Here is a 27,292-nt window from a genome sequence, read left to right on the forward strand (position 1 = left end):
GCTCTCCCCATTGGACACTCCTAAACCTTCTTCTGGGTCTTTTTTTTTTTTTTTTTTTTTGGCAGCACCACAAGGCTTGCAGAATCTTAGTTCCCCGACCAGGGATTGAACCCATGGCCCTCGGCAGTGAAAGCACAGAGTCCTAACCACTGGACCGCCAGGGAACTCCCATTCTGGGTCATTTTTCTCTTCCTTCCAGACCTGGGGGAGCTGAAGTCTGCCTGGAGGAATAGCGCACACTCCCCGCTTCCAACCAGTTGTGCTTGTTGGTATAGCATGACAGTTTCAGAGCAACGAAGCCCTTCTTCCCCTCGTGCTGACACCCAGGCTCAGAACGGGCTTGGCAGGCAGGTGCTTGGGGTTCCCAGGCTGGGTCTCCAGCCCCTGCCGGGACCCTGCATCTGGGCTATCGAGAGGCACCTTTCTAATTCTTGTGGTCCTTGTTTGCAGGCCCAGGAGAGTCACCTCCATTGACCTTCCCTCTCTACCTCTGAGCAGAAAGATGCTTCCTTCAGGCTCTGCTCAGCTCCAGGCAGGACAAACGTGGGGCGGGGGGGTGGACAAGCACAGAGAAGGCTCCGAGTTCCTCCTCCTGTCACGTGTCCCGGCTGCTCGGAGGCAGGATCCCGTCTGCCTGTATTATTTCAAAGTTCCATTGTTCTGCCCTCACTCGGGGGGTTCAGGACGCTGTGGGCTGTCCTTTGCTCTACAACAAAGCCTTTCTCTTGTGAGACGCTGAGAAAGCCTATTGTGGGAACAAAAGGTCAGGTAGCAACAGAGGGACTCTTCAGTTTAAACGTTTTATTCCTCACCCCCCAAAAGAATTCATCACCCAAGGTGTTTAAACTTTGAAGAGAATCTTCAAGGAAGAAAAATGGCTTCTCTGTTTGTTTCCCCATCTGGGTCTGTCTTTCTAGGAAAGCACTGTGTCTTGGAGCCCAGGTCCTGGTTAGGGCCAGATCGAGCCTGTCCCCTGGATGGAGGGACCCATGGGCTGGGCGGGTAGTGGGAGCCTCTGTTGTCCATCCTCCGTCTGGACCACAGCCTCGCGACTCTTCAGGGCTGGGGGTGGCGCCCGTGGGGCACTCATTCAAGGCCAAGCTCTTCTCCTCCAGAGTTTGAGGCAGAGGGTTCACCTCTCTGGCTTCCTCCCACCCACCCGAGGCCAGACTCAGAAGCCCCGCCCCTCCCCAGGTGTCTGGAACCACCCAGAAGATGAAGGTCGACCTCGAGCAGCACCTGGCCCGGCTCAGTGAGATCTTTGCCACCCGGGGCGATTACCTCCAGACGCTGAAGTTCATGCAGCAGATGGCGGGCAACATCATCGTGCAGTTGGCAGGGGTGCCCGTGTGGACAGAGGTCACCGAGGAGCTGACCGAACTGGTCAACCAGACTGGCTACGTGGAGTACTACCGGTGAGGGGCCCCAGGGAGGGGTGATGGGGCTGCCCCAGCTTCCTTCATCCAAGCCAGCGTCTTGGGGCTTGGGCTGGGAAGTGGCACCAGAAGGTCTTAAGCCTTAATGACTGAAATCCCTAGGACATGAGAGCTGGTGGGGGCCGAGCAGTGGGCATGTGGTACAGCCTGCTTGTACAGGCAGGCGCTGAGCCCCAGGGAGGGGCAGTGATGTGCCGAGATCTCAGCGCAGGAGGCTGGACCTGGCCTCCCACCCCGCACACAGCAAGGGGCTCCTCCGGGACCAGCATCCTCTGCGGCTGGCGCTGGGTGAAGTGCTGGTGGCTTATGGGTTCCTCACCTGCCCGGGTTTCTGGGACAGGGTTCCCTGCACCTGCATTCTCAGCCCCAGAGGTGCAGGGCGTCGGGGAGATGGCAGCCTCTTTGCCTCTCCCCAATGGTAGCTGCTTAGCAAGCTCAGAGATGCCCCCAACCTGAGTGATGTGGGCTGCGGGGCGCCACCCCACCTTTGCCATGTCAGGTATGCAGGTTCATACCTGTGTCATCGAGCCTTTGGGGTTTCATTTACGTCTCCCCTGCCTCCCCATCACCCAAACCCCATCCCAGGTGAAGGCACTGGACACAGGCCAGCTGACCAGGGACCGGCTGCCCTCCCTCCACGCACAGGGTCTGGTGAAGGTCACTCTGGGGACAACCAAGAAAGGAGGAGGCAGTCCCGGCTTTGGGGGGCTCCCAGCCGAAGGGTGACACCCACTCATGGCGTACACGTCCTTGCGCACCCAGGACAGGGCGCCTGGCACGGAGGCAGTGCTGGGGAGCAATGGACACAGGAGCCCTGAAGAGCAGGTGTCCGCTCTTTGGATGCCCCTCCCACCGCCCCCCCCCCCGCCCCCGTTTGTTGCCTCCCCTTCAAGCCATTAGCAAAGGTCCCCTTCAAGCCATTAGCGAAGGTCAGAGTCTTTACCACAACGTTGCACAGTTTACTCTGGGCTCATTTCCCCTTTATGAGAAAGCCTCATCCCAGGCTGAACTGACCCAGAGAAAATGCTTCTGGTGGCCTCTGGCCAGAGACCTCCCCATCCAGGGCTCTCCCTTCCCCGGGGTAGGAGATGGCCGGACCCCGACCAGGGGGAGCTCATGAGGCGCCCCCGCCCTGGACAGCGCTCCTTGTTCCTCCCCTTCCGCCCATCCAGCCCCTGCCTTTCCAGATGTCACCAATGCAGCTTCCCACCAGATTTTTTTTCGCTCACGTGCAAAAGCACCTTTCTCCCAAGTGACCACAAAGAAACTGCCAACTCTAAGGACTGGTTGTGACTTGTGACCCCGTACAGGGGCATCTGACTAGTCCTGTGACGTGAGGGACAGTCATTGCCTGAGCCTCCTAAGTCTTTTGTCGTGGAAAGTCAGGTATCCCTTTTGACCCGGCCATTCTCTCTGAGTGGACCTGACCTGGGGCCATGTGCGCCGAAGGGCCTAATGCGGGCACTTTGAGAATGACTGTGGTGAAATAAGTCAGAATGTATGTATCAACCGGGACTTACGTTTAAGATGATTTTATGGAAAACTGGGGTAAGCGTGGTGACCGCTGCACAGTATCTATTTCGACGTGGGCGACTGAGAGCGTCCTCTGGAGCCCCCATCCCCAGCTTCCACCCCTGTTCAGGTCTAGTTCAAGGTTAGCACCTGTGGCTTCTGAACGTTAGTGATGCTCTGTCCCTTCCCCTCATCTGCTGTTTGCTCCCGCCTCTTGCCTGAGCTGCCCTAAACCAAAAGCCTTATTTTATCCTTCGTGACCTAACCAGCCTTAGGGGCTGGGTCTCCTTTGGACAGCCTCCACATCTTTGCTTTCCAAATGGTTCTAGAGCACAGCCATCCAGCTAAGCAAATTCTTTTTAGTACTTTTACACAAGGCCTGGCTAAGTGTTGGAGGCAATTAAAAAGCCAAGAGATTCCTCTCCGGGGATTTACAAAGGGTGTAACAGCAATCGCATCAACACCGGATATGGGAGGAGCTGAGAGAGTAGGGGCCTGAGCTGCTCCTGCGAGAGCCAAGTTCTTGGTTAGAAACACATCCCCAGGTCATCACCAGGCTCCTCTGGGAAAATGCATCCGCCTCGCAGAGCTGTTTCCAGGAACCCTTTACTACACAAGGAGGCGTGGATGCCTTGAAACACAGTCATCGTGGAGAGTCGGTTAGAAGCAGTCCTAACTGATTTCCTGCTAATGTGCAGAGTAGAGGAGAGAGAGGTAACAAGAAACCTTTATGTTGGAAACATGAAACCAGGACTTTGAGAGGCGCCTGGTGGCTGGCTGTGTCTCTTGTAGGAAGGCCCCGAGACATGGAGAGTCTGGAATTCCTGGTCCAGGCTCTTCTCCCACGGGCCTCAGTTTAACAATCGTAGAACGAGGTTCTTTTTTTAAAAATTTATTTTTTGCTGCGTTGGGTCTTCGTTGCTGCGTGCGGGCTTTCTCTAACTGCGGCAAGCGGGGGCTACTCTTCCTTGCAGCGTGCGGGCTTCTCATTGCAGTGGCTTCTCTTGTTGCGGAGCACGGGCTCTAGGCATGTGGGCTTCAGTAGCTGTGGCGCACGGACTCAGAAGTTGTGCCGCACGGGCTTAGTTGCTCCACGGCATGTGGGATCTTCCCAGACCAGGGCTCGAACACGTGTCGCCTGCATTGGCAGGCGGATTCTTAACCACTGCGTCACCAGGGAAGCCCTGTAGAATGAGATTCTAATGCTAGATGTTCCTGAGGTTCTTTCAAGCTCCGACTCTGATTCTAAGAAGACTGGCTCTTGATAGCCTCGTCCTAGTGGTGGGCGGGGCGGGCTCTGCGCTTCCCCAGAGCCGCTAGATCCATTCCTGGGAGCTCCAGAGACTACAGTGGCTGCCCGGCTCCGCTCCAGGCAGGGAATCGAGGATTTTGATTTGCCCCCTTTTTGAGGCGTTTAGCCTCCATTCGTAAAGGGGGAGGAACCTGGTTTGGCTGCCAGGCGGCCTCCAGCGTGCTCTCCCCGACTTGGGGCTTCTTTGCCACTTTCTTCCAGCTCCACCCCACTCCCTGCCCACACTCCAAGCTCTTTCCTACCCTCCTTGTGGTATTAGTGAAGCAGAAAACATTTGCTGGAGAGAAGTCAACGAATTTGCTTGGCTTTTGCATCAAGAGACATAATGATCAGAAGACTTCCCTCTTCTGGGACTAGGAGAAGCCCCTTCTCTCTGCTCCCTGCCTTCTCCGTCCACCAGTCCCCAACGCTCAGACTGGTCCCCCCGCGCAGGGCCGATGGAAGTGGCTGCTCAGCGAGGCTGGAGCTGAGGTGTGAGGGCACCTTGGGATCCTGTTTGGAAGGGAACGAACCAGGGTGCTTTGCTTGGGGTCTTGTCAGCGCCCTTGGACTTGGGGACCCTGGGCTCTGCAGCCCGTGCTTTGGAGAAAGCAGAAAAGCAGGGACCCCGGAATCCCTCTGCCTTTCTTTGTTTCCCTTTTCATTTAGCGAGCACTTTATCCTCACAGAGTTCCGGCCTCCTTCACAGGTTTGCAAACTGAGGCTCAAGGGGTGGGGGGGTGCAACTTGCCAAGTTCTCCATCTCGTGTGACTGCCTTTCCCCATCACCTCAGCCCTGGGTGGGCAGCAAAAGGCCAGAGGAGTGAGGGGCTGGGAGGCCCCTTGGTGCCCTGGGATGACCTGGCCTGGGCTCCCTTGCCCCACCCCGAGCTCCTGATGGTCTGGGGATGAACCCACGCATCCGAGAATCCCCTGGCCCTAAGCTCGGTGCCTGGCACAAAAGGTGGTTGAAATCAAAACCTAATCAAGGGCTTCCCTGGTGGCGCAGTGGTTGAGAGTCCGCTTGCCAATGCAGGGGACACGGGTTCGTGCCCCGGTCCGGGAAGATCCCACATGCCGCGGAGCGGCTGGGCCCGTGAGCCATGGCCGCTGAGCCTGCGCGTCCGGAGCCTGTGCTCCGCAACGGGAGAGGCCGCAACAGTGAGAGGCCCATGTACCGCAAAAAAAAATAAATAAATAAAACTAATCAAAAGGATATATGTATATGTATAACTGAATCATTTTGCTGTACACCTGAAACCAACACAACATTGTAAGTCAACTACGTACACTCCAGGACTTCCCTGGCAGTCCAGTGGTTAAGACTCCGTGCTTCCACTGCAGGGGGCGTGGGTTCGATCCCTGGTCGGGGAGCTAAGAGCCCACATGCCGCCGGGTGTGGCCAAAAAAGAAAGAAAAAAACTGTACTCCAATATAAAATAAAAATTAAATTTAAAAAAATAAAATAAGCTACAAGGATATATTGTACAATGTAGCCAATATTTTATAATAACTATAAATGGAGTATCACCTTCAAAACTTGTGAGACACTGTATTGTACACCTGAAGCTTATGTAATATTGTACAGCAACTATACTTCAATTTTTTAAAGAAAGGGAAAAAAAAGTAAATGAAAGGATAAATTTATTTCCTCGGCTGCACCAGCCATGTTTCACACTCCTGGCCACACGTGGGTAGTGACAGAGAGAGTGGACAGTGCAGAGGTGGTCCACTTGCATCACTGCAGAAAGTTCAGGGGACCGTGCTGGTTCAGACATTCAGCTGGGGCAGGGGAAGGTGACTCCTTTGTCCGGGCAGAAGCGGGATGCAGAGCCCAGAGGAGCTGTCCACCATGCACGCTGGGTTCTTCCTGTCCGGGGCAGGGGCGCCCCCTGGTCTAGTTTGCTTAGCCACTGGCTGTGGGCGGTTTGAATCACGAAGGGTCCAGCGGGCCTGGGGCAGTGGTCCAGGCCTCCCTGGTGGACCCCAGGTGGGCAGTTCTGCCCTGCTCCCCTGACCATCCCTTCCGGTCTGCTCAGGTGGCTCTCCTACCTCCTGCTCTTCGTCCTGGACCTGGTCCTTTGCCTCCTCGCCTGCCTGGGACTGGCCAAGAGCTCCAGGTGCCTCCTGGCCTCGTGAGTAGCCCCGCCTCTGAGCCTGGGACAGGAGCTGGCCAAGGGTGTGGGGTGACAGTGCCACCAGCAGAGAGATGAGGGCCTGGCAGGGCTGGGAGGATGTGGGGGCAGCAGCCACTGGCTCACCATCTGGACACCAAGCCACACCAGGCTTTCTTCACATGTCCCCTCCCTCCTGGGCCTGACTGTTGAGCAGCTGAGGCGTTAGAGACACTCACTTCCTCAGCCTGCGCCCTCACTGCCGTGTCTCTTCGGCTCAGGGACCTGTGCCCCAGGCATCAGTCCATATCCCTCCGCCAGCAATCAGCGGGGCGATGTCAGGGCAGGGGCTGAGGCTGCCCTCAGGGCCACTGCAAGAGTCTGGGGGTCGGGGGGACAAGATCGTAGCCGAGAGGGAGGACGCTGAAGGTTGGCGGGGTGACAGCCATCACGGGGTCCCCCGCCTGCCGGCCTCGGCCTGGATCCCACCGGCAGCTGCCTCTCTCCTAGGGTGCTGTGCTGTGGGGTGGTGGCCCTGCTTCTCAGCTGGACGTCCCTGGCTGCTGACACTGCTGCAGCGGTGGTGAGTTGGGTGGCCTGGGGGTGCTGGGTGGTCTGACCAGGTGGACCGTCTGTCCAGCGTCTCCGGGGTAGGGCCCGCTGCCAGTCTCAGTCCCTAACCTAGAATCGCAGAGTCTCAGGACTAAAGGGGCTGGGCTCATCTGTGCCAGCCCCTCCCGCTTCAGATGGGGACACAGGCCCAGGGAAAGGAAGGGGCTGGCCCAGGGTCACGAGGCATTTCAGGGCATAGCCAAGATAAGACCCTTGAAGCCTGGTCCCTTTCCCACCCCGCTGGCCCATTCCCAGCCACGGCTTGTGAGGACGGGCACAGATGACCAGGTGCCTTCTCTCTGGGTATAAAGAACTAACCAGGTCTGGTGGGTGTGGGCGGGGTTTGAGCCTCAGGCTGGAGGAGCCCTCCAGCTTCAGAAGCACACTCCTGGGCCAGCTTCCGCGGTGTCAGGAACGTGGAAGGTGGCGTTTCACCTGCTTCCCGTCCCCTTGCCCTTGGACTCACACACACCACCTAAAACGCAGTGGTGTATGTTTCCTGGTGTGGTGCCTTGAGATGTGAAAAAAACAAAACCGAGCGTGCACACACACACACACACACACACACACACACACACACACACACACACGCAAGGTGGGTCAGGAGTGTAAGGGGGGAAGCTTCCTGTGCAGGTATGTTTGGTCTTTAATAGACCTAATGCTCTAGAGAAGCTGTGTGCGTGTCAGTCATTCATTCGTTCGTTCGTTCAGCTGATGCTTGGCTGTGTGGCACTCGATGGTGCAGGTGCCTGGAGATGCAGAAACAGGAGGACGTGATGTTTGCTCTTGACTAAGTCACAGCCCGCAGAAGAAAGACGTGTAGGCAGATCATTGCAATCCCATGTGAATCGATACATGGTGGTGCACTGTGTGTGTGTGTGTGTGTGTGTGTGTGGCACAGGGGGCAGGATGTACCAAGGGATTTCAGGAACCCCTAGCTGACTTAAGGGCCACAAAGTAACCCCGTGATCTGCATCCGTTCTGCCCTTTCAACCTGGGGAGAAAAGAAAAGGGCTCACTGGAACCCCTCTACCCAAATATGTGCCTGGCCCAGTGACTTGGGGGCTGGCTGGTGGCTCTGGCCTTGACCACTTTGCATCCATGACGCCCCCAAAATGAGTAGACCCTGGTGCAGCTTGGCTCAGAGTAGCTTTGGGCAAAGCTTGTCCAGCAGGGGGAGGAGGTGGGCATCTCCTGTTTTGTCTCCCCTCCGCCCATGGCTTTGGGCAGGAGGGAACACTGGACAGGTGGAACCTACATCCCCGGGGCTGAGGCCCCTCCAGATACAGGGAAGAGCAGAGGAGGAGAGCGCAGGCCATACTCAAGCGCATCCTGCCTTCATCTGGAGCTGGGTGGGCTGTACATGGTCTGGGGGGAGCGGCTGCTGGCCGGAGCCCCACGCACGGCTGCCTGGCGACAGCCTCTCCTCCAGGGACAAGAGTGGGCGCAGGGAAGCTTGCATATGGTGGGCCCTTCCCCCATCTGCCTTCTCAAAGCAGCGATGGCCTCCAGCTGGCCACCACGGGCTGCCTTTTGGGAGACAGCTCCTTCCCAGCGGGGACTTCAGCTCCCAGCTGAGGGCCCCGGGATGCCAGGGAGCTGGAGAGAAAGGCCATTTCCCTAATTCGATTAGTCAGGCCCTTGTGTGTGAGAGAGAGAGAGGGTGAGGGAGTGAATGGGCCTTTGATGGGGCTACGGATCCTGCTGCATTTTAATAGGAAGTTGGGGGTGAAGGAGCCAGGCCCTCAAAGGCTATTGTGGGGAGCTTTTGTGTGGCCACTGCCCCTGCTCTCTGAGCCTGTTTTGGGGGGGGGGGGTGTTTTTGTTTTTGAGATCTGTGGGACCAGAGCTCCAACACTGCCTTCCCGCTGCAGGGGTGGCCTCACCCCCTGCCTTCCCCGTCCCCCCCCCCCACCAAAGGGCCTCCATGAGACAGGAGTGGAGGCCTAACTGTTGCCCCTAAGAATGTGATGGGGAGGGAGCTGGGAGCCGGGTAGCTGAGCCTTATCTGCCCGACCACCCCCTGTGCAGTCAGGAGTGTAAGGCAGAGGTGAAGGGTGAGGGGCAGAGAGGAGAGAGAGCGCCCAAGGAGAAGGAAGGGGGAGAAGTGGATTCCCGGAGAGGAAGGAGGAAAGGGTCACCCAGGTGCTTCGGCCGCAGGGCACCCCTGACTGAGCCGAGGTCTCCCTGAGAATCGGCCACGGAGGGACGGCGGGCCCACCTCACTGGGCCCTGACCCAGTGAGGGTTTTCTTTTTTAATATTTCATATAATAAGCTTATTTTAATAGTGCAAAAAATAATCTGCTTCCAATCAATAAAGGAAAAACTTCCAAAGAATTTTATAAAAATAGCCCATACTTTGAACAAATACAAAAGCAAATAATAGGTAAATATTACAATTATATACTCCAAGCCCAAGGAGCCTGGCCGCTGGAACCCCCCTGGCTGGGTCCTCATCCCCTCCCCCCTCCCCAGCAGGGGGCCCCAGGGACATAACTGAAGTTCCCCAGACCTCCCTCTCCTTGTCTTCTCTTGTGTAAAATGGGGAGAACAGCAGTCGCCTGGAAGGGTTGTTGTCGGGAAGAGATGGGTTGGTTGACCCCTGGGAGGCACGTAGTAAGGGTCCATTGGTTTCCTGCACATTTACTACCTGTCTAGGAGGGTCACGGGGTGACTCCAGCTGTGCTCAGCGCACCCTCCCCCGCCCCCCATCCCCATCCCCGTTGCGTGAAGAAAGCACACGTGTGCACACGCACATACGGCCCTTGTCTTCACCGATAGGAAGGTTGAATCCTCACTGAGGGTCTGAAGAGCATACCTGGCCTGAGGAGGGGGGGTGAGGGGCACATCCCTGGTGGAGCCTCTGCCAGTGGCCTCCTGTCCTTCTTTGGATCCCAAATTTGTTGGGGGTGACCCAGACGAAGATGGCGGCCTCGCTCATCATGTTTCCCAAGGCCTCTCCATGGCCCTGCCTGGCTCTGGCTCCCCTCTCTCTGCCACTCCTTAACGAGGGTGAGGGTGCACCCTGGGCCCGCTGGTGCGGCAGCTCTGACTTACATTAATAAACCAGTCTGATGATGGACCCTAGTGATTTGAGTGTAAAACGGTTCTCCCAGGGTCCTGAGGCACGTGGTTGTGTGAGCGTGTATATGTGCGTGTGTACAGATGTGGCTCTGTGGAAGCTCTGTATCTGGAGGGGCGTTTTATTCCCCATTCCCACCCAGACACACACTTTCTAGACCATAAGTGCCGTGGTACAGCTTGCCACTGTCTCATGCCTAGAACATCGTGTGGCACCTGGTAGGTGCTCAATAAATATTTGTCAATTCGGTGAATGAATGAGTGATGCTCCAGCATTGCCCCCTGAGGCAGCCCTTCCTGAAGGAGGACAGGGCACTGGCAGGAAAGGGCCATGGAGAGGAGTCCCCGGCTTGGAGAGCATGCACTGGAGCAGGGGTGCCCCTTGGAACAGGCCAGAGGACCAGAGCTTCCCCTGGCTGCTCTGAAATGTGGAAGTCCCCCTCTACCCAGTGTCCCACTGCACCCCCCAGGCCAGATCTGGGGAGGGCCTGGCTCAGAGGGTGGCATCCTTGCTGCTGCCTCTTCCAGGGCCCAGACGTGCTTCCACTCAGCCCTGTGGGCCCTTGGTGGTCACCTAGCCAGGCTGCGCTGCGGTGTCCCAGTCCCCCAACGCAGCAGTGGCAGAGCCCGGAACCCGTGTCCTCTCAGCCCGTGCGCTTCCTGGTCCCCCATCTCATCATGACAGGACCTGCACCCAAAAGCTCAAAGATGGATTCAGCACCAATGTAGTTCTTTAGAAAGAGATTCTGAGGGAGGCTTCATAGATGGACAGCCCCAGAGCGGGGATGGACTTGGTAACTGCAAGACAAAAAATAAAACAGAGATGAGCGAACGAGGTCATGGTGCAAATAACTCTCCAAGACACATCCCGCAGCTTACGCTTGACCCAGGTCCATCCCAGAAGAGGCATTTGGAAATAAGGGTTAACGGATCGTAGTGCCTGCTGTTGGCCACTTTTCTGAGTACTTTATGTAGATTAATTCATTAGGTGAACAGCATTTTTCTCTCCATGTGACTGAGGAGGCCGCTGAGACACGGGGTAAGGCATTTGTCTGTAAAGTTACAGAGCTGGGCAGGGGCAGAGCCAGGATTCGAGCGCAGGGAGGATGGCTGTTGACTGTTTTTGCCCACCTGGGTCTGAGCTGCGGGGTCCCTGTGCCTGGGGCCAAGGGCACCCGGTTCCTCCCAGGGCCCCGGTGTGTGACTTTCCTCCACCCCTCCCGTCTCTCCCCGGCTCAGGGCACCGGCGACTTCTGCGCGGCTCCCGACGCCTTCATCCTCAACATCACAGAGGGCCAGCTCCGCACAGGTAACAAGCTCTCGGGCCTCTGTGGTCAGAGCCACTCAGGATGCTCAGTCCAGGCCCGTGGTCAGCCAGGCTGTGCCTCTACTTACCCCTTTCAGTACGGTAGTCACCCATCGCCTCCCCACCCCTGTACTTCAGGTCCAGCTGGACCACTGGGTCATTTCTTCGAAGTTACCTCCTTTGGGAGCTTGGGTACTGGCTTGGCCGCTGAGGGTGAATGAGCACCTGGTCACGTGTGAGCTCCTGCCTGACCCAGTGTCTTTGCCTTGCAGAGGTGACCCGTTACTACCTGTATTGCAGTCAGAGTGCAAGCAGCCCCTTCCAGCAGGTACGGCCCGCCCAGCCCAGCCCTCACGCTGCCCCCAGCCCCCTTGGTGGTCACCTCGCTCCGTCTTGTCCCCAAGCCCCAGCACTGACCAATAGGGTGGCAGTGGCTGGGTGTTCTTTGGGGTCCTCTGCAGGGGACAGTGCTCTCGGTCAGCGTGCACGCCCATCCACCACCCTGGATGCTGGTTACCATGCAGAGGCTGTGCAGTAGGTCTGGGTTGGGGCCCAAGATTCTGCATTTCTCACAAGCCCCACCCCCGGCAAGGCTGTCCCAGCAGGACATTTAGAGTAGCAGGAAGCAAGAGAATGGGGCAGCTCTCAAGAAGCCTGAGGGCTGAGGGGAAGACCTCCTGTAAGCAGGAAGGGCCATGATCAGGGAAGCCACTGCAGCTGCACACGGGGGAGGGGACTCAGGCAGCTGCGGGGGTCTCCTGGGAATCGAAGCTCATGCGGGACCTCGGTCTCTCCTGGCCCAGGCACTGACCATCTTCCAGCGCTCACTGACCACCATGCACATCCAGGTGACGGGACTGCTGCAGTTTGCTGTCCCGCTCTTCCCCACAGCAGAGGTAAGGTGGCCGACCACCTCCCACAGGGCCGGGCTTCGGAGACCAGGCTGTGGAAAGAAAGTGTTCCCTCCCGGCAGCCTAGCCGCTTCCTTTGGCTTTAAAGGCTTCTCTGCACAAGCTGCGGTTTGCGGTTTTATCCACAAGCCCTCCCCCCAGCGCTCATTCTCTGCCTCTCTGTCTGTCTGCATGTTTGTCTCTTTCTTTCTTCCTGCTTCAGAAAGATCTGCTCAGAATCCAGCTCCTGTTGAATTCATCTGAGTCCAGCCTCCACCAGCTGATGGCCATGTTGGATTGCCGGGGGCTGCACAAGGTGCCGGGGTGGCCCTGGGGGCGCGGGTGGAAGGCAGGGGGGGGCACCCCAGCAGGCCACATCTTCCCAGAGACAAGGCTGCAGAGGCTGGGAGAGTGACTGCCTGGCCTCCCTTCAGGCCAGGGAATGGGGCGGAAGAGGTGCCTGGTTTCTGGATTCTCTCCAGTAGCTGAGCCGGGGAGCCTCAGTGAAAGGTACCCGGGGGTGCAGGTAGGAGAGTTGGATCCATTTACCTCTAGAGCGCTGGGGGGCCCTGAGCTATATGAAGGTGGCTGTTCCCCATTGCCCAGACTCCCAGCCATCTGGTCCACCTGACCAGTTCCTGAATTGCAAGTGGACATCCCATTCTCATTGCCAGGGTCATCTCTAGGAGTTTGGAATGTCGGACAATTGTGCAGGGAACACACTGGGAGTATGTGAGGCCCTCTCTCCCCCAAAGCAGAAAGCCAGTGCATGTCGATGTTTCACATCCCATGTGGAATTCGAGCAAATATTCGTAATGATGTTCACAGCTGCGGTTTACTGAGTCCTTGGTTCTGTGTTCAGCCTTGTTCTGTGCAGTTTATATCCAACATGTCATTGAGTCCTCACAGTTTTACTGTGAGATACATGTTATTTTATGGGAAATTTTATAGATAAGCAATGTGTGTGTGTGTCTATGTATGTGGATGGATAGATATAGATAGGTAGATAGACAGATGTATCTATCTACCTACCTAACTATCTATATGTATATCTAAAAAGTAGCTTACTGAAGATCCCAGAGCTATCAATGCAAGGGCTTGGGTTTCCGACCCCAGCAGTCTGACTTCAGAGCTGAGAACATGGGAGTCGCCCCAGTACCCTTCCTCCCCTTCCACATCCAATCCCTCAGCAAGTCCTCACAGCTATACTCTCAAATATATCCTGCTCCGTCCACTTCTCTCCCCCTCCACAGCTCCCGCCTTGGTCCGAGCACCATCCCGCTCCCCTGGGTGACAACCGTGACCTCCTAGCCGGTCCCCACTTTCTCCTGTCCCCTTACCTTTCATATATGGCAGCCAGGCAGCCAGAGCGGTCTTTTAAAAATGAATAGGATCGGGCTTCCCTGGTGGCGCAGTGGTTGAGAGTCCGCCTGCCGATGCAGGGGACGCGGGTTCGTGCCCCGGTCCAGGAAGATCCCACATGCCGCGGAGCGGCTGGGCCCATCAGCCAGGGCCGCTGAGCCTGCGCATCAGGAGCCTGTGCTCCGCAACGGGAGAGACCGCAGCAGTGAGAGGCCTGCGTACCGCAAAAAAAAAAAAAAAAAATGAATAGGATCACATCCCTTCCATCCCCAAACCTGCCCATGTCTTCCCATCACCTTGTGTAAAATTTCAAACTCCTCGCCTGTCCTCCGAGGCCCAGCGTGACCTGGTGCCCTCTCACCTGTCCCCTGCTGGCCTTCTTCCTCTTTCCTGAACACACCGAGCTTGTCTGCTCTGCCTCAGCTGCTCAAGGCACACTCCACTCCTTGCCGTCCTGGCCTCAGATTGAATGCCCCCTGTCCCCTGGCTCCCCCACCCTGCAAGCTCATCTGCCCTGTTCAGAGCCCAGCACACAGTAGGTATTCAGCAAAGGCTTGTAGAGAGAACCCAAGATGCCCCATTGTGTCGGGGTCCAGAGCGTGGACTGTTCAAGGTGCTTGGGATGGGGGAGGGGCAGAAATCCCGAGTCCAGGCTGGGGGAGAGGGGCTTTCAGAGACCAGCTCAAACCCCAGGCTGTGTCCCACTCCCCCTCCAACTGTGTGTCCCTCTTCCTCTGCCAGGACTACCTGGACGCCCTCACTGGCATCTGCTACGACGGCCTCGAGGGCCTGCTGTACCTCGGCCTCTTCTCCCTCCTGGCTGCCCTCGCCTTCTCCACCATGATCTGCATGGGGCCAGGGGCCTGGAAGCACTTTGCCACCAGGTGGGCTGCCTGGGCGGCTTCCTGGGGGAGGAGGCAGGAGGCTCAGCTCTGTGACTCAGCCGAGAGCTGATAACCTGAGATGGAGAAGGGCAGCAGGGGGACCAGGCATTCAACCCCAACAGGCTGGCTGGATTTCTGCCCAAGCGTCCCTGAAAGTCCAGACAGAACCCCAAAAGGAGGTTGGAGGGGGCCAGGGCAGGAGCAGGGCCAAAAATGGTGACAACGTCATGCCACAGCCTGGCATCCTTTGCTTGTCCCCTCTTCCTCTGCAGGACTTTGTGGTGTGATGCTGCTGCTGGGAGGGGTGCCTCAGAATACCAGAAGGACATATTGTAGCACCAGGGCACCTATAGTCTCATTGAGGAGATAGACAGAGACAAGATGGTATTTCAGTGTCTTCAGAGTAGATCAGAAAAGGAAGCAGGGTAGGGAGGGTCCGTGTGCCTGTGGTCAGCATGGTGGACTGCCTGGAGGAGGTGGATGTGCAGTTGGGAATGGAGCAGAGTAATATCAAAGAACCTCAAGGAAACACCTGTGGCCAGAGGGAGAGTCCTGGGAGGAAAGATAGGGAAGCGGGCCGGGGCCGCACTGCCTGGAGCCTCCCTCGCCCCTCACAGCTGGCCATATCCTACGTGTCATTCTAGGGACAGAGACTACGACGACATCGACGATGACCCCTTCAACCCCCAGGCCCGGCGCATCGCTGCCCACAACCCCCCTCGCGGGCAGCTTCGCAGCTTCTGCAGCTACAGCAGCGGCCTGGGCAGCCAGACCAGCCTGCAGCCCCCGGCCCAGACTATCTCCAATGCCCCCGTCTCGGAGTACATGTACGGCAGGGCTCCCAGGGCCTCCCCGGTACCTCCCCCGACACATCGGGCTGGATCTGCGGGCAGCACGTTTGGGTCCAGAGAGCCGGGTGGGGAGGAGGCATCCGAGGCCAGCGCCAGGATGCCATGTGGGAAGGCCCCCGGGGAGCATCTAGTGCTGGAGGAAGAGCCCCTGCAGGCGTCAGGTCTTTTGCCTCAAGCTTGCAGGGCAGGTTGAAGGCCCGAGAAGCTGCATTTCTCCAGGCCACACTGCTCCCGGCGCCATCACCCCATCTGCTCCTCCCCAGGCCTCCCTGTCTTCCTGCCCTCACTCCCTCCCGTCTATCCGTGGTCCTTTTCCATCTCCCATCTGCACACCCCCGGGACCCTCCTGTAGAAATCTGAACAGAAACCCCCCCACCCGGCCTCCCCAGCCTGAGCACTCCCCGCTCCTTTCGGCCCTGCAGGAACCAAGCTCTGCTCTTCGGTGGGAACCCACGCTACGAGAATGTGCCGCTCATTGGAAGAGGCTCCCCTCCGCCCACGGTAACCTGGTCTCCCGGGGCAAGGGCACTGCCCTTGTGGGGAGGGGGGAATAATTGAAGAGAAAACCTCCTGCGGACCCAGTGACTCCCCGCCACAGAGGTAGAAAAGAATGAAACAGTTTTGTTACCAGATAAGCATTAAACCAGACTGCCATGCACATCGCAGGCTATCTGCTAAGGGGATTGTAAAGGCAGAGCTCATCCTACACAGCCAGGCAGATAGAGGCACCGCATTCCGTACCTGTCCTCAAGATGAGCGATTCCTGTCCGCCAGCAAGAGGACTCGGCAGCACCATTTGTCACACTGGTTCATCCTAAATCCACCTGCTAATTGTGTGGCCATCAGGGCTCACTAAGTGCTGGAGAGATGGGGGACAGTCTCCCTGATGCTACCATTTCAGAGATGGCTCCCAGCCCTGGAAGAAAACGTTCCTGGATTGTAAAACTGCTGAGAGCCTTTGCTGGCCTTTAAAAAGGTTTACACACCTCTCAGAGGGACAGAGGAGTAATTTATGATGATCAGCTTTCTAAAGGAAATGCTGCTCAAAGAAGCATTTCTTTCCCTTTTTGCACCAGGGAAATTTTTTCTTTTTGGATTTACGTTTACCTTGACACCCTAGGCTAGAGGGTCAGGGGCCCCTGTGGTGGCAGGTCTGGGAGGGCTAATACCAGACCTGCCTGCTCCAAACCGCCCCCCACCGCCGCAGCTCCTGACGTCCCCAGGCTGTGCCCAAGTGGGGTCTGCGCTTCCCACCCACCCTCCACCCCGGCCAGGGGATCTAGACGCAACATCAGGGTGTGAGGGGTGTGCCAGCTGTCTGCCCCTGGAGAAGTATGAGGGTCACCTCATACTACTGGCTGAGACAGAGCTGCGAATAGAGACAGCTGAGGTTCAGAAACACAGGCTCAACTCTTTCACTGCCGCGGCCCAGGCTGCATCCCTGGTCGGGGAACTAAGATCCTGCAAGCATCGTGGCATGGCCAAAAGAGAGGAAAAAAAAAAAACAGACTCCAGTACCAAATGCCTGGGTTCCAATGCCAGCTCATTGCTTATGACCTCTGTGGCCTTGGGCGAGTACCTTTCTGTGCCTCAGTGTCCCCATCTGTAGAATGGGGATGTAATCGCACAGCACATAGGTGGTTGGAGCATTGGAGACACTGCTCCTTACAGAAGCATGTGTGTGTGACGCAGTAAGTGCTGTGAGACTGAGCCACCTATTTTTTTTACCCCCTCCTCCTGCTGTCACTCAAGCTTCCTCCCACCCCACCTCCTCCACGGAGGCGTGGCCTATGTAAGAAAGAGGGGGCTCTAAGACCAGGTTGAAGTCTGCATTCTTGAGCCAGGGGTCTGTCTGGGAAGGAGCCCCTGCCTTCACTGGGCTGGGCGAGGTGTTTCACCTGCCCCATCCAGGTAGTTTGGAAGGAGCCGTCTAGTTGGTGAAATAGGAGCCCTGGAGCCCCAAGGACGGGGGACTAATGACATAGACCTTGGCCCTGAGAACCGCAACGTTCACGTGCGCTCAGGGAATCCAGCGAGTGTGCCTGGGGAAAACCACAGTGCCGGACCCCGGAAGGAGAGATGGGGACCCAGGCCCATCTTCAGGACATGGATAGCCTGCAGGGGTGGGGGGGGAGTGGGGGGGAGACTCAGAAAGCTGTTGTAATAAGTGCCGTCTGGTGCTTTAGGACCTAGAGGGAGGAGCTGCTTCGGGGTCTAAGGAGGTGACATTTGAGCCTTACCTGGAGCACTGGGTCTCACCCAGGAGGGAGCTTGCTCCCCCGCGGGACATTTGGCCACGTCTCGAGGCATCTTTGGTCGTCACACCTGGGGGGGTCGCTGGTACTGGCATCTAGTGGGTGGAGGCCAGGGGTCCTGCTGAGCACAGGGCACCGCCCACCACGCAGGATGACCGGCCCCAAATGTGTGCAGTGTCGTGCCCAGACCGACCCTCTGGCTCTCCCCACCTTGCTGCTTTTTGCCCAGAGCGCCTCCCTGCTGTCCTTTTACAAACAGCACTAGACCCAGGCCTTACTCGCTCCCTGGGGGCCTGAGGCAGGGAGAGCGGCTGGTCCAAGCCGGCTTCCAGAGTTGGCACCTTTGAAATCCCAAGCTGGCTTCTCTCTAAACCAGAAGCCTCTGGGGTTCCTTTTTCCCTCCCACCAGCTGCTGTGGCCCCAGGAATGCAGATTGATTGTAATATTAATCGCAGTACAACATAATTAGGGGAGATCCGCTGCTGTGACAAATAAATTACTCGAGGCACTGGGATGCCAAATAAAAATGAATTTCGGATTACCTTCTGTTCTGAAAGATCCAGGCCGCTCTCCCTGACATCAGCAGAGATGATCAAGAACTGACCTTACTTGCAAGGACAAGGACAGACTAAACCTTCCCCCGCTATAACTGAGACCAGCCCAGAAACTCCAGTTGCTTTGGCAGAGTCGACTGCCCTGCCCTACCCAGCTCAACCTGCCCCAGAGATGACCCCCCTCCCCTCCTGACATGCAAGAGGCATGAAGAGATGGCTGAGCCTGCTGACCAAGGAAGCCACAGCGTGGAGGATACGGACGTGAGCCCCAGTAAAGAGGACACAGCTGACCGCGCCCCACTCTCCCCCTGCACCTGCTCTAAATATTATTCATCAGTACCCAGTGCATTTGGTGTACGGAAAATCCCTCCCCCTGCCAGCCCCATCTCTGGGACACTGGGGATTTCACTAAGGTGGGTGATATCAAGCCAGGCCATCGGAACCTACAGCCTCTTCCCTCGGCTAGAAATGTGTTTTCCCTTAGCTCTGCTTTCTAGGAATCGCCTCCTGTCTTTCCAGGCACCGTATCCTGGGCCCGACGGACAAAAATGACCCAGGCACTTGTTTAAAAATACCAGTCCAGGGACTTCACTGAAGACGTAGCCCGGGTGAACCTCGTCGTCAAGCAAGTTTGGAAAATACTGCTTCAAGGAGGAGGGTCTCACTCTTGAACATCCATCACCTGGGGGACTCATTACAGCACAGGCCGCTGGGCCCACCCTGCTTCTGATTCAGAATATCTGGGGTGGGGCTCGGGGATTTGCATTTCTAACCTGTTCCCAGGCAAAGCCTGAAGGCTGCTCAGGGGCAGGCTTCCTCACTCGGCGTACCAGCACTTTGAGCCAGAGCGCTGTGTGTCACGGGAGCCGTCCTGTGCACTGTCAGAGGTTTAGCTGCATCCCTGGCCTCCACCCACGCGATGCCAGTAGCATCCCCACTCCATAGCCCCCAGCCATGACAGCTGAAAACGCCTCCAGACATTACCAGATGTCCCTGGGCAGGGGCAAAATTGCCCCTGGTTGAGACCCACTGGCTTAAGGGGTCTCAGGCCCCTACTCCCTGCCCCCCAGCAGGAAGCCTTCGTCTGGTGTGAACGGCCTAGACCTGGACCCCAGAAACATCCCTGGCGCTAGGAGACAGTCAGGGTCCTGTGGACCATTGCTACTTGGAGTTAGCTGCCCAGCAGCACCTGGAGCTTGTTAGAAATGCAGAATCTCAGGTCCTGCGTGCGATGCGAGATGTGCTAACCTAAGAAGCCGCATCTCTACTTCCGAGCAGAGGCCGGCTAACATCTGTGAATGAATGCCTAAACCTTGTGTTTCTCCGACTTGGCTGCACTTGGAAGAACTTACAGAAAAATATGCGTGGCATTTTATTTTATTTTTTTCTGTAAGATAATTATAGTCTTATTTTTCTCACATCAAAAGGAGAAGACAACTTCTCTCTCCTGTCCTAACCCTTAATGAGCAATTTGCCAGCGAATTTAAATGAACTTATCTTGTGATATAATCACCATGACGATCTTAGATCATTCCAGTAGTTGTCAAGCTTGTTTTAAGAACTAGGACACTGAGGCTAAGAGGATTAATGTGAATTGCTAAGCGCTACACAGCTAGTAATAATGATGATAATAAGCAATAATAGTGATTTATTGAGCACCTACTATTAAGCTGATTCAGACATAGTCACTTTTGTGGGGTTTTTTGCGGTACGCGGGCCTCTCACTGCTGTGGCCTCTCCCGTTGTGGAGCGCAGGCTCCGGACGCGCAGGCTCAGCGGCCGTGGCTCACGGGCCCAGCCGCTCCGCGGCATGTGGGATCTTCCCGGACCGGGGCACGAGCCCGCGTCCCCTGCGTCGGCAGGCGGACTCCCAACCGCTGCGCCACCAGCGAAGCCCCAAGTCGGTTTTATCGAGTAGCAGATCCTGAGCTGCCTGACTTGCTCTCCACCTCCTCGCTTTCCTTAGGCAGCGTCCCGGGGCCCAGGGGGTGTGTGCCCAGCTGCACGCAGGTGTGGCCCACAGCGTGGCTCTCCCAGCTTCATGGGGATTTGCTTTTGCACTACCCGATGCCAATTGGTCAGGGAGCAGCCTCGTGGGTCACCGGCCAGCGCTGCTGGTGGTACTTTAAAAGGCTTAATTTTACGTTATGTGTGTTTTATCACATAAAAAAAAAACAATACTGGTGGGTGTGGCCTAGGTTTCAGGCTGCTTTTAGACCCACCCCGCCCCCGCAGTGTCTCAGATACACAGCCACGTTTGAGAACCCCCGTGTCAGGGGTCTTGCCTGCTTTATGTCACTCCATCCTTTCAGCGGAAGAGCTGAGTGTTCGTAGGGCCATCGTGCAGATGGGGAAACGGAGGCTTGGAGCGACTGGAGAGCCTCCGCCGAGGTCATGGGATGAGTAAGGTGCACAGCTGGGATTTGAGCCTGGCTCTCTGGGTCAGTGGGCTTGTGCCCCCGGCCTGCTCACTAGGCGGGCTTCTAGGCACACTGCCGCATTAGGGTGGCTGGTCGGTGTGTGCATCTAGAGTTTGAGGCTGGGACCCAGACGTCCTGATGGCCCCGGGGTTGGAAGCATCAGCAGACACGAAGCCTGCCCGGGCCACTCGACGATCCTCTGATAATCGCCACGAGGCCTTGACATTGAAACTTGGTGCCTGGCCACGGTGGCTGGCCCAGCTCGCGCTTCCTCAGAAGTTCCAGCATTTTTGCTAGTACGGTGTCTGGTTTAACGGGTGATGTGTGACCCTGTTCTGACTGTCCCCTCCCCTCTCTCCCACAGTACTCTCCCAGCATGAGGGCCACCTACCTGTCCGTGGCAGATGAACACCTGAGGCACTATGGGAATGAGTTTCCAGCCTAACACGCTTTCGGGAGTTCCTGCCTCCTTGATCCATTTTGGTTTTTAACTAAGGCAAATGCAAGCGTGTTTCTTTCATAGAAACCAAAGGCATCTAGAGACTGTGCGTGGACCTGCAGGATTGGAAGGCTCCTGCTGGCGCAAGGGAGTGGCTGAGATTCAGGGAGAATCGGCCTGGGGTTGGCTGAGATTCCCAGGCAGACAGAAGACCCATGATTCGGACCAGCCTCTCCCTCCTTTGACCTCCTCTCCACACCGGAAATGCCCTCCAGGGGCTTGGCCGTCCCTAAGCTGGGGGAGCCTGGTTCAGTTTGCGCCTGTGCCCCACCCTCACCAGGTGGTGAATGACAGTGAGGAGGACCGGGTCAGGCTTGAGGGTCCCCTTGCCTGGACTGTGCCTCCTCCTGGCTGCTCAGATGGGTGCCATTTCCCCACAGGTAAAGGTGGAAGGGCGGATCAGGAGATGACATCCCTGATGAGACCAGACACTGTGCAAATCCGTCTCCCGGGGCCAGGTGGACTCTTCCTGTGCCACCAGGGGAAGGCGCTGGCAGGCTCTGCATAGGAGGCTGGGGGACCAGAGCCTCGTGCCTGGTGGGCTTCTAGGTGGCAGGGGTGGGCCTGTCTTTCTGCAACCCTCTGTCGCCTCACCTCCATTCCAGAATCGTTGCTGTGAGTTTGCTCACCGCGGATAGGGACAGTCTCAGGTATTCACAGACACTTGGAAAGCAGTTCTCTTTTTTGCCAGTGTTTTAAAGAGTTTTGATTATCCAAAGAATTGAAACTCACAGCACTGCCGGTTTTTACTATAGATGTGGGGTTCATCCCTCCCACCTGATTTGTCTACCAAAATAAAGATCAGTGAGACATCCTGTCCCAAGATGCTGATTGATGGGGTTGTGGGTTCATCCCACCCCGAGGGAGGCATTTTGACAGAACAACGTCTAAGAGGCAAGTCTGAACATGAACAGAGTCTGGTCCAGGAGACTGGCTCAATGCCCAGGTCAGCTCTCCCCGCCCCCACCCCCCCACTCCCCGCTTTTGTCTTCAGGAAAGTTTGTCATAAAAGGTTTTAGCAGAATGGGCTGACTGTGTCCTGATGTGAAGATAGGTGTCTTCCCTACCTCTCCCACCATCCCGTCCCCACCCCATTGTCCCCCAGCCCCTGACCTACACCTGCTGGGTGAGAAGGAGCTTGTGGACCAGGAGAAAATAATGACCCACCATCCTTCTCGCTGAGGATCCAGGGTTAGGGTCTTTGGTGCTTCCAACCTCCTGCCGCCGAAGAGCGCACGGCCCGGGAGCCTCCGCAGCCCGGCACACCGCAGCAGGGGCGCCAGGGTCGTGTGGCTGTGGACAGGGGCTCCATTTCCATTTTGGAAGCACCACCTCCTGGTCAGAACACTGTCAGCAGAGTGGTTCTCGGCCCCCAGCCAAGCCCCCACGACAGCGGGGCCACGGGGCCTCTGGGACCCTGTCTCCCCCATTCACCTGTACATATGTGCACCGTGAAGCCACCTTCGTGAGGCCCGTCACGTGCAGACAGGACTTGGCGACATCAAGGTGGCGCTTCTTAACACTCGTTGGCGACTAGAGTTGTTTTTAATGCATGTAAACTAAACTAGAATCCCTTGGGTGGTTCCTGAAGGGGCCGTGTGGGCACACCTCTGCTTGATACACGTGTGCCCTCACCTGGGGGAGAAATAAACCACTGGTACTAAAATGCACACCGTGTCCAGCTTCCTCAACTTTGGGAATGACGAGGGTACCTAACAGCGCCTTCTGGCTGGGTTATGCGCGGGGAGTGCTCCAGAGCGGGTCTCAGTGTCAAGGATTGAAAGACAGGGCTATTGAATGAATGTCCCAGGGCCTCTCCGGCGGCGGTGACCTTGCTGCTCTTCAGGACCAAGGACAGGCCTTCCTGCTCGAGTCTCCAAAGTTCCCTTTAAAGGTCATTGCTTCTAAGGTTGCGGATAACGAGTGGCGTTTATTGAGTATCTCCAGTGTACCAAGGACTGTCCCAAGTATTCACATTAATTGTTAAACCTCATCATAACATTATGAGGTCGTTTTGTAAATAAAAGAACAGAGGTGCAGAGAGAGAGTAAGGACTTAGTTGGAGCTGAGACAGGCTGGGACCTGGGGCCCTTTGCTGCAGTGCTTACACCTGGACACACATCTCCTCAAGCAACAAAATACAAAGAAACCATAAGGGACTAAAAATAACTGCATGCGTGTGCAGTTGGGGCAAACTCTGGACAAAAAGACCCCCAAAACCCAACCGCCACTTCTGAAGAGCTGGGAGCAAAAGCAGGGCACTGCGCGTGCCCCCTGCGCACAGCACCATCAGTGGGGTGGGCGGAGACCACCTAAGCCGCCCTTCTAGCTGGACCCCCGGACACACCCCCACCCTCACCCCATATAAGGAACCAGCTCGGCTCCCCCCTTTTCGGGGAGCAAACAAGGGAACCTGTTACTTGTTTTCGCTCTCTCCTGCTGCAGCAGGGGCCCCAATAAAACCTGGCCTGAATTTCTTGTCTGACCTCTATTCAATTTCTATTGGTCGGATAAGTCCAAGAACCCTGGTCGAGAACAGAGTGTCAGAGCCGGGAGTGTGTAACCCAGAGCCCCAGCTGGGCACCTCTGTGCCATTCCATGGGCTTGGGGCGGGCGTCGTGCGGCGGGCCACCTCTCCCAGCTTTGCAGCGCGTCCCTGCTGCCTTCTCCTCCTAAACTCTTCACCTCCACGGGGTGCTGCTCTGGCCTGGGCGCCGGGGATGCACAGCGTCTTCCCAGCTTTCTTTGCAGCATCTCATTTGTCCACTGAACACCTGGGCCAGCCTGGGAGGGCTGGGCAGGCCGACCCCAGCTTCCCGCCCATGGTCCTCAGCTACTGTTGACTTCCATGCAGCAGCTGTGCTCCCAGAATCGACTGCGTTTCAAGCCTTTGCCGGGAACAGGCGTGTGTTTGAGGCTGTCGTTCACACTTATCCCTATGGAGCGGCAGACGGAGTGGTCCCTTGTGCACTGTTGGCAGGAATGTGGAATGGTACAGCTGCTGTGGATAACAGTATGAAGGTTCTTCAGAAAAATTAAAACTTGGGACTTTGCTGATGGCGCAGTTGTTAAGAATCCACCTGCCAAGTCAGGGGACACGGGTTCGAGCCCTGGTCCGGGAAGATCCCACATGCCGTGGAGCAGCAGCTAAGCCCATGCTCCACGACTACTGAGCCTGCACTCTAGAGCCAGCGAGCCACAACTATTGAGCCCACGTGCCACAACTACTGAAGTCTACGCACCTAGAGCCCGTGCTCCGCAACAAGAGAAGCCACCGCAATGAGAAGCCCGCGCACCGCAACGAAGAGTAGCCCCCACTCGCCGCAACTAGAGAAAGCCCGCGTGCAGCCATGAAGACCCAACGCAGCCAAAAATAAAAATAAATAAATAAATAATAACTTTTTTAAAAAATTAAAAATGGATAAATTCTATTAAGTAAGTAGAATTACCATATGATCCAGCAATTCCATTTCCCAAAAGAATTGAAAGCATGGTCTCAATATTTATACCCCCACGTTCATAGCACCGTTAGTCATAATAGTAAAAAGTGGAAGCAACCTTAGGGTCAATAGACGAATGGGTAAACAAAGTGTGCTCTATCCATACAATGGAATATCACTCAGTCTCAAAAAGGAAGGAAATCCTGACACTTGCTACAACATGAATGAACCTTGAAGACATTAAGCGCAAGTGAAATAAGCCAATTACAAAAAAGGAACAAATACTGTGTGATTCCACTTAGACCAGTCGAAATCATAGAGACAGAAAGTAGGATTGTGCTTGCCTGGGGCTGGAGGGGGGCCGTGGGGTCTTATGGTTTAACGGGAGTAGAGTCTCAGATTTGCATGATGAAAACAGCTCTGGAGATGGACGGTGGTGACAGTTGCATAACAATATGAATGTACTTAATAACACTGAACTGTGCACTTAAAAATGGTTAAGGTGGTAGATTTTATGAATACTTGACCACAATAAAAACTTGGAAAAAGAGGCTGAGGGGACAGCAGTGCAGTGGATTGCGGACTGGCCTTGGGGATGTCCAGGGCCAGGGGCTGCTCTCAGCAAAGAATTTCAGTTGCCAGTTCTGCTGTGATTGAGCAGAGATCTGAGAGACCATGCATTTTTTAAACTGGATCCTTGTGCCTACTTCTAATTATATGCTCTATTGCTGGCTTCCCAGGGTGGCTGAGACGGGCTTGCACGTGGGTGCCACCTGTCTTCCCAGTGAACACAGCCGCATGTTGGTGGTTGGCAGCATGCAGGCTTTCTGCGTGGGGGCGGGGGGGGGGGCGCGGATCGGGAGCCTGTAATAAATCATTGCAATAATAGGAGAAAGGAGGGGGCAGTTTTCCTTTCAACTTTTCCCATTTCCCCCTTTTCCACCTCTGCCTCACTTCCCTGCCCGGGGCATAACGTGTGTGTAGGGACCCTCAGCTTCCCAAGGCTGGGGGTCGGGTGAGGAGGGCACCTGGGACCACAGTCCCAACCAGCCAGGGCTCCAAGGTGGAGCCAATCTTCTTGACGTTTTGTCCGGGTCTGATTCACATCTGACCACACAAAGCCGGTTCAGTGGGGCTTTCAGATGCTCCTGCACCCATCCCCCATCACCCCCCTCGGCATCCACCCTGAGGGACTCCTTGACTCAGAGAAACTGGTGGCGGGAGTCGAGGGGAGGGGCGGTTGATGTCAGCAGTCACTTCTGGGCTCGCCTTTGGTTAGTGCGGTTGGGCAAAGTGCCGTCTCAATGGCAATTTTGTTGCACCTGCCCGGTAGTGGTGAGAGCACATTTCTGGAGGAGCTGGGGAGCCTGAGGGAGGGAATGTTTGCTTTTCTTCCTGTACTTTCACAAAACCCCCGGGAAGCTGGCCAGGCGCCTTAGACTGCCTCTCAGATCTCCCACAAACTGGCCCCAGCTGACCTTTGCAAATTCATCTCTCATTGTCCCCCTGCAGGGACTCCAGCCCCCCAAATGCCTTTCTTTCATGACAACAGCCCCTCCTTTGCTCACACCAGCCCCGCCCTCCCCCCAATCTGGAATCCTCTCCCCACTCTTTCCCCCCTGCAGCTCATAACCGTTTTTCAAGGCTTGGCTCCAACCTCAAATGCTACTTCTTGGATGACACATGGTCCGCCCCACTCCAAATCTCCAGCGCCCATCCCTGAACTCCGATTAGATTCCTTGCCGTCGGAGGTACAGAGCTGGCCTCCCTTCAGATGCCGGCTCTGCGGTCAGCTCCAGCCTGGGCACCCTGCCGCGTCAGCTCAGCTGGCCCTCGCAATTATCCTAAGTACTGCCACTGTCCCCTCCCTTTGCCAACGAGGATGGCTGAGTCAGAAAAGGAAAGCAACTAGCCCAAGGTCATGCGATTAGTAAATGGCCAAACTGGGATTTAAACCCATGTTTTCTAGCCCCAAATCCCCTTCTTTTAGTTTACATTATTTCCCCTCATTGCCTTAACCCATGAGAAATTCATTTTATTCATTCATTCATCCATTCAGTAAACAGTACATGTTTACAACGTGGCAACCAAGAGCTAAGCTGTGGAAACACCCAGTCCCTACTTTCCAGGAGTTTCCATTCTGGTGCTGTAGTCAGAGTTAAGATTATTATACAATGTGCAGGGAATATGGTAGCAGAAAGGAGGCTGGGGATTATAATTCCCATTTAGCAGACGAGGAACTGAAGGAAGGGGTGGTAAAACGACCCGCCGGATTACGAGCAAATAAAGAGCAGAGCCCCAACCAGGGCGCAGGACCCGGAGGCGCGCTGAGAACAATTTGCATTTTCTCAGGATCTTGCCAAATGCATATTTGTAGGCTCGGATAAGCGCCTTGGCAAAGACTCTACACACGTTTATCATTACCGGTGCTTGACTAACTTGGGAGGGACCGCTTGGCGCTCCCAACATAGCGGGATGGGGGGGGTCACGTGCTCCGGCTCGCCTTCCGCGCAGCGCTGCGCAGCACCGCCCCGCGCCCGGGGCCAACCCCGCCCCTGCGCCCGGGGTTGCTAGGCAACGGGTAAACTCCAAGGCTCCGAGCCGTTTGAGAAGCCGAGAAGCCGGCACCGCCGCTCGGGTGCTTCCCCAGCGGCCCAGAGGCAACAGGAACGGACCGAGGGTAAGGGCGGGTGCGAGGAGGACGTCCGCGGCTGAACAGGAGAGTGGAGAGTGAATGGGAGGGGGAGTCCCCAAGTGTGAGAACCACCGCTAGTGCAAGAAACT

At 56.3% G+C, this 27,292-nt stretch overlaps 1 protein-coding gene across 2 annotated transcripts in view; it reads left to right on the forward strand.

The window, feature by feature from the left end:
* The window catches only part of TTYH2 (tweety family member 2), a gene marked incomplete at both ends in the record, with an annotated part of 38,191 nt that extends 17,177 nt beyond the window's left edge, over nt 1-21,014 (forward strand). Inside the window, 11 exons of one of the 2 annotated variants that reach the window (XM_082860263.1) lie at nt 1,176-1,415; nt 6,279-6,374; nt 6,864-6,936; nt 11,287-11,356; nt 11,626-11,681; nt 12,157-12,249; nt 12,467-12,559; nt 14,347-14,489; nt 15,134-15,316; nt 15,763-15,841; nt 20,934-21,014. In XM_082860263.1, the coding sequence (XP_082716389.1) occupies nt 1,176-1,415; nt 6,279-6,374; nt 6,864-6,936; nt 11,287-11,356; nt 11,626-11,681; nt 12,157-12,249; nt 12,467-12,559; nt 14,347-14,489; nt 15,134-15,316; nt 15,763-15,841; nt 20,934-21,014 (1,207 nt within the window). The remainder of the gene's footprint in view (nt 1-1,175; nt 1,416-6,278; nt 6,375-6,863; nt 6,937-11,286; nt 11,357-11,625; nt 11,682-12,156; nt 12,250-12,466; nt 12,560-14,346; nt 14,490-15,133; nt 15,317-15,762; nt 15,842-20,933) is intronic. The other variant, XM_082860264.1, reaches the window with a different exon arrangement.
* Between the last annotated feature and the right edge of the window lie 6,278 nt (nt 21,015-27,292).

This window comes from Leucopleurus acutus (assembly GCF_964270905.1).
Source record: "Leucopleurus acutus genome assembly, chromosome: 19".
NCBI lineage: Eukaryota > Metazoa > Chordata > Mammalia > Artiodactyla > Delphinidae > Leucopleurus > Leucopleurus acutus.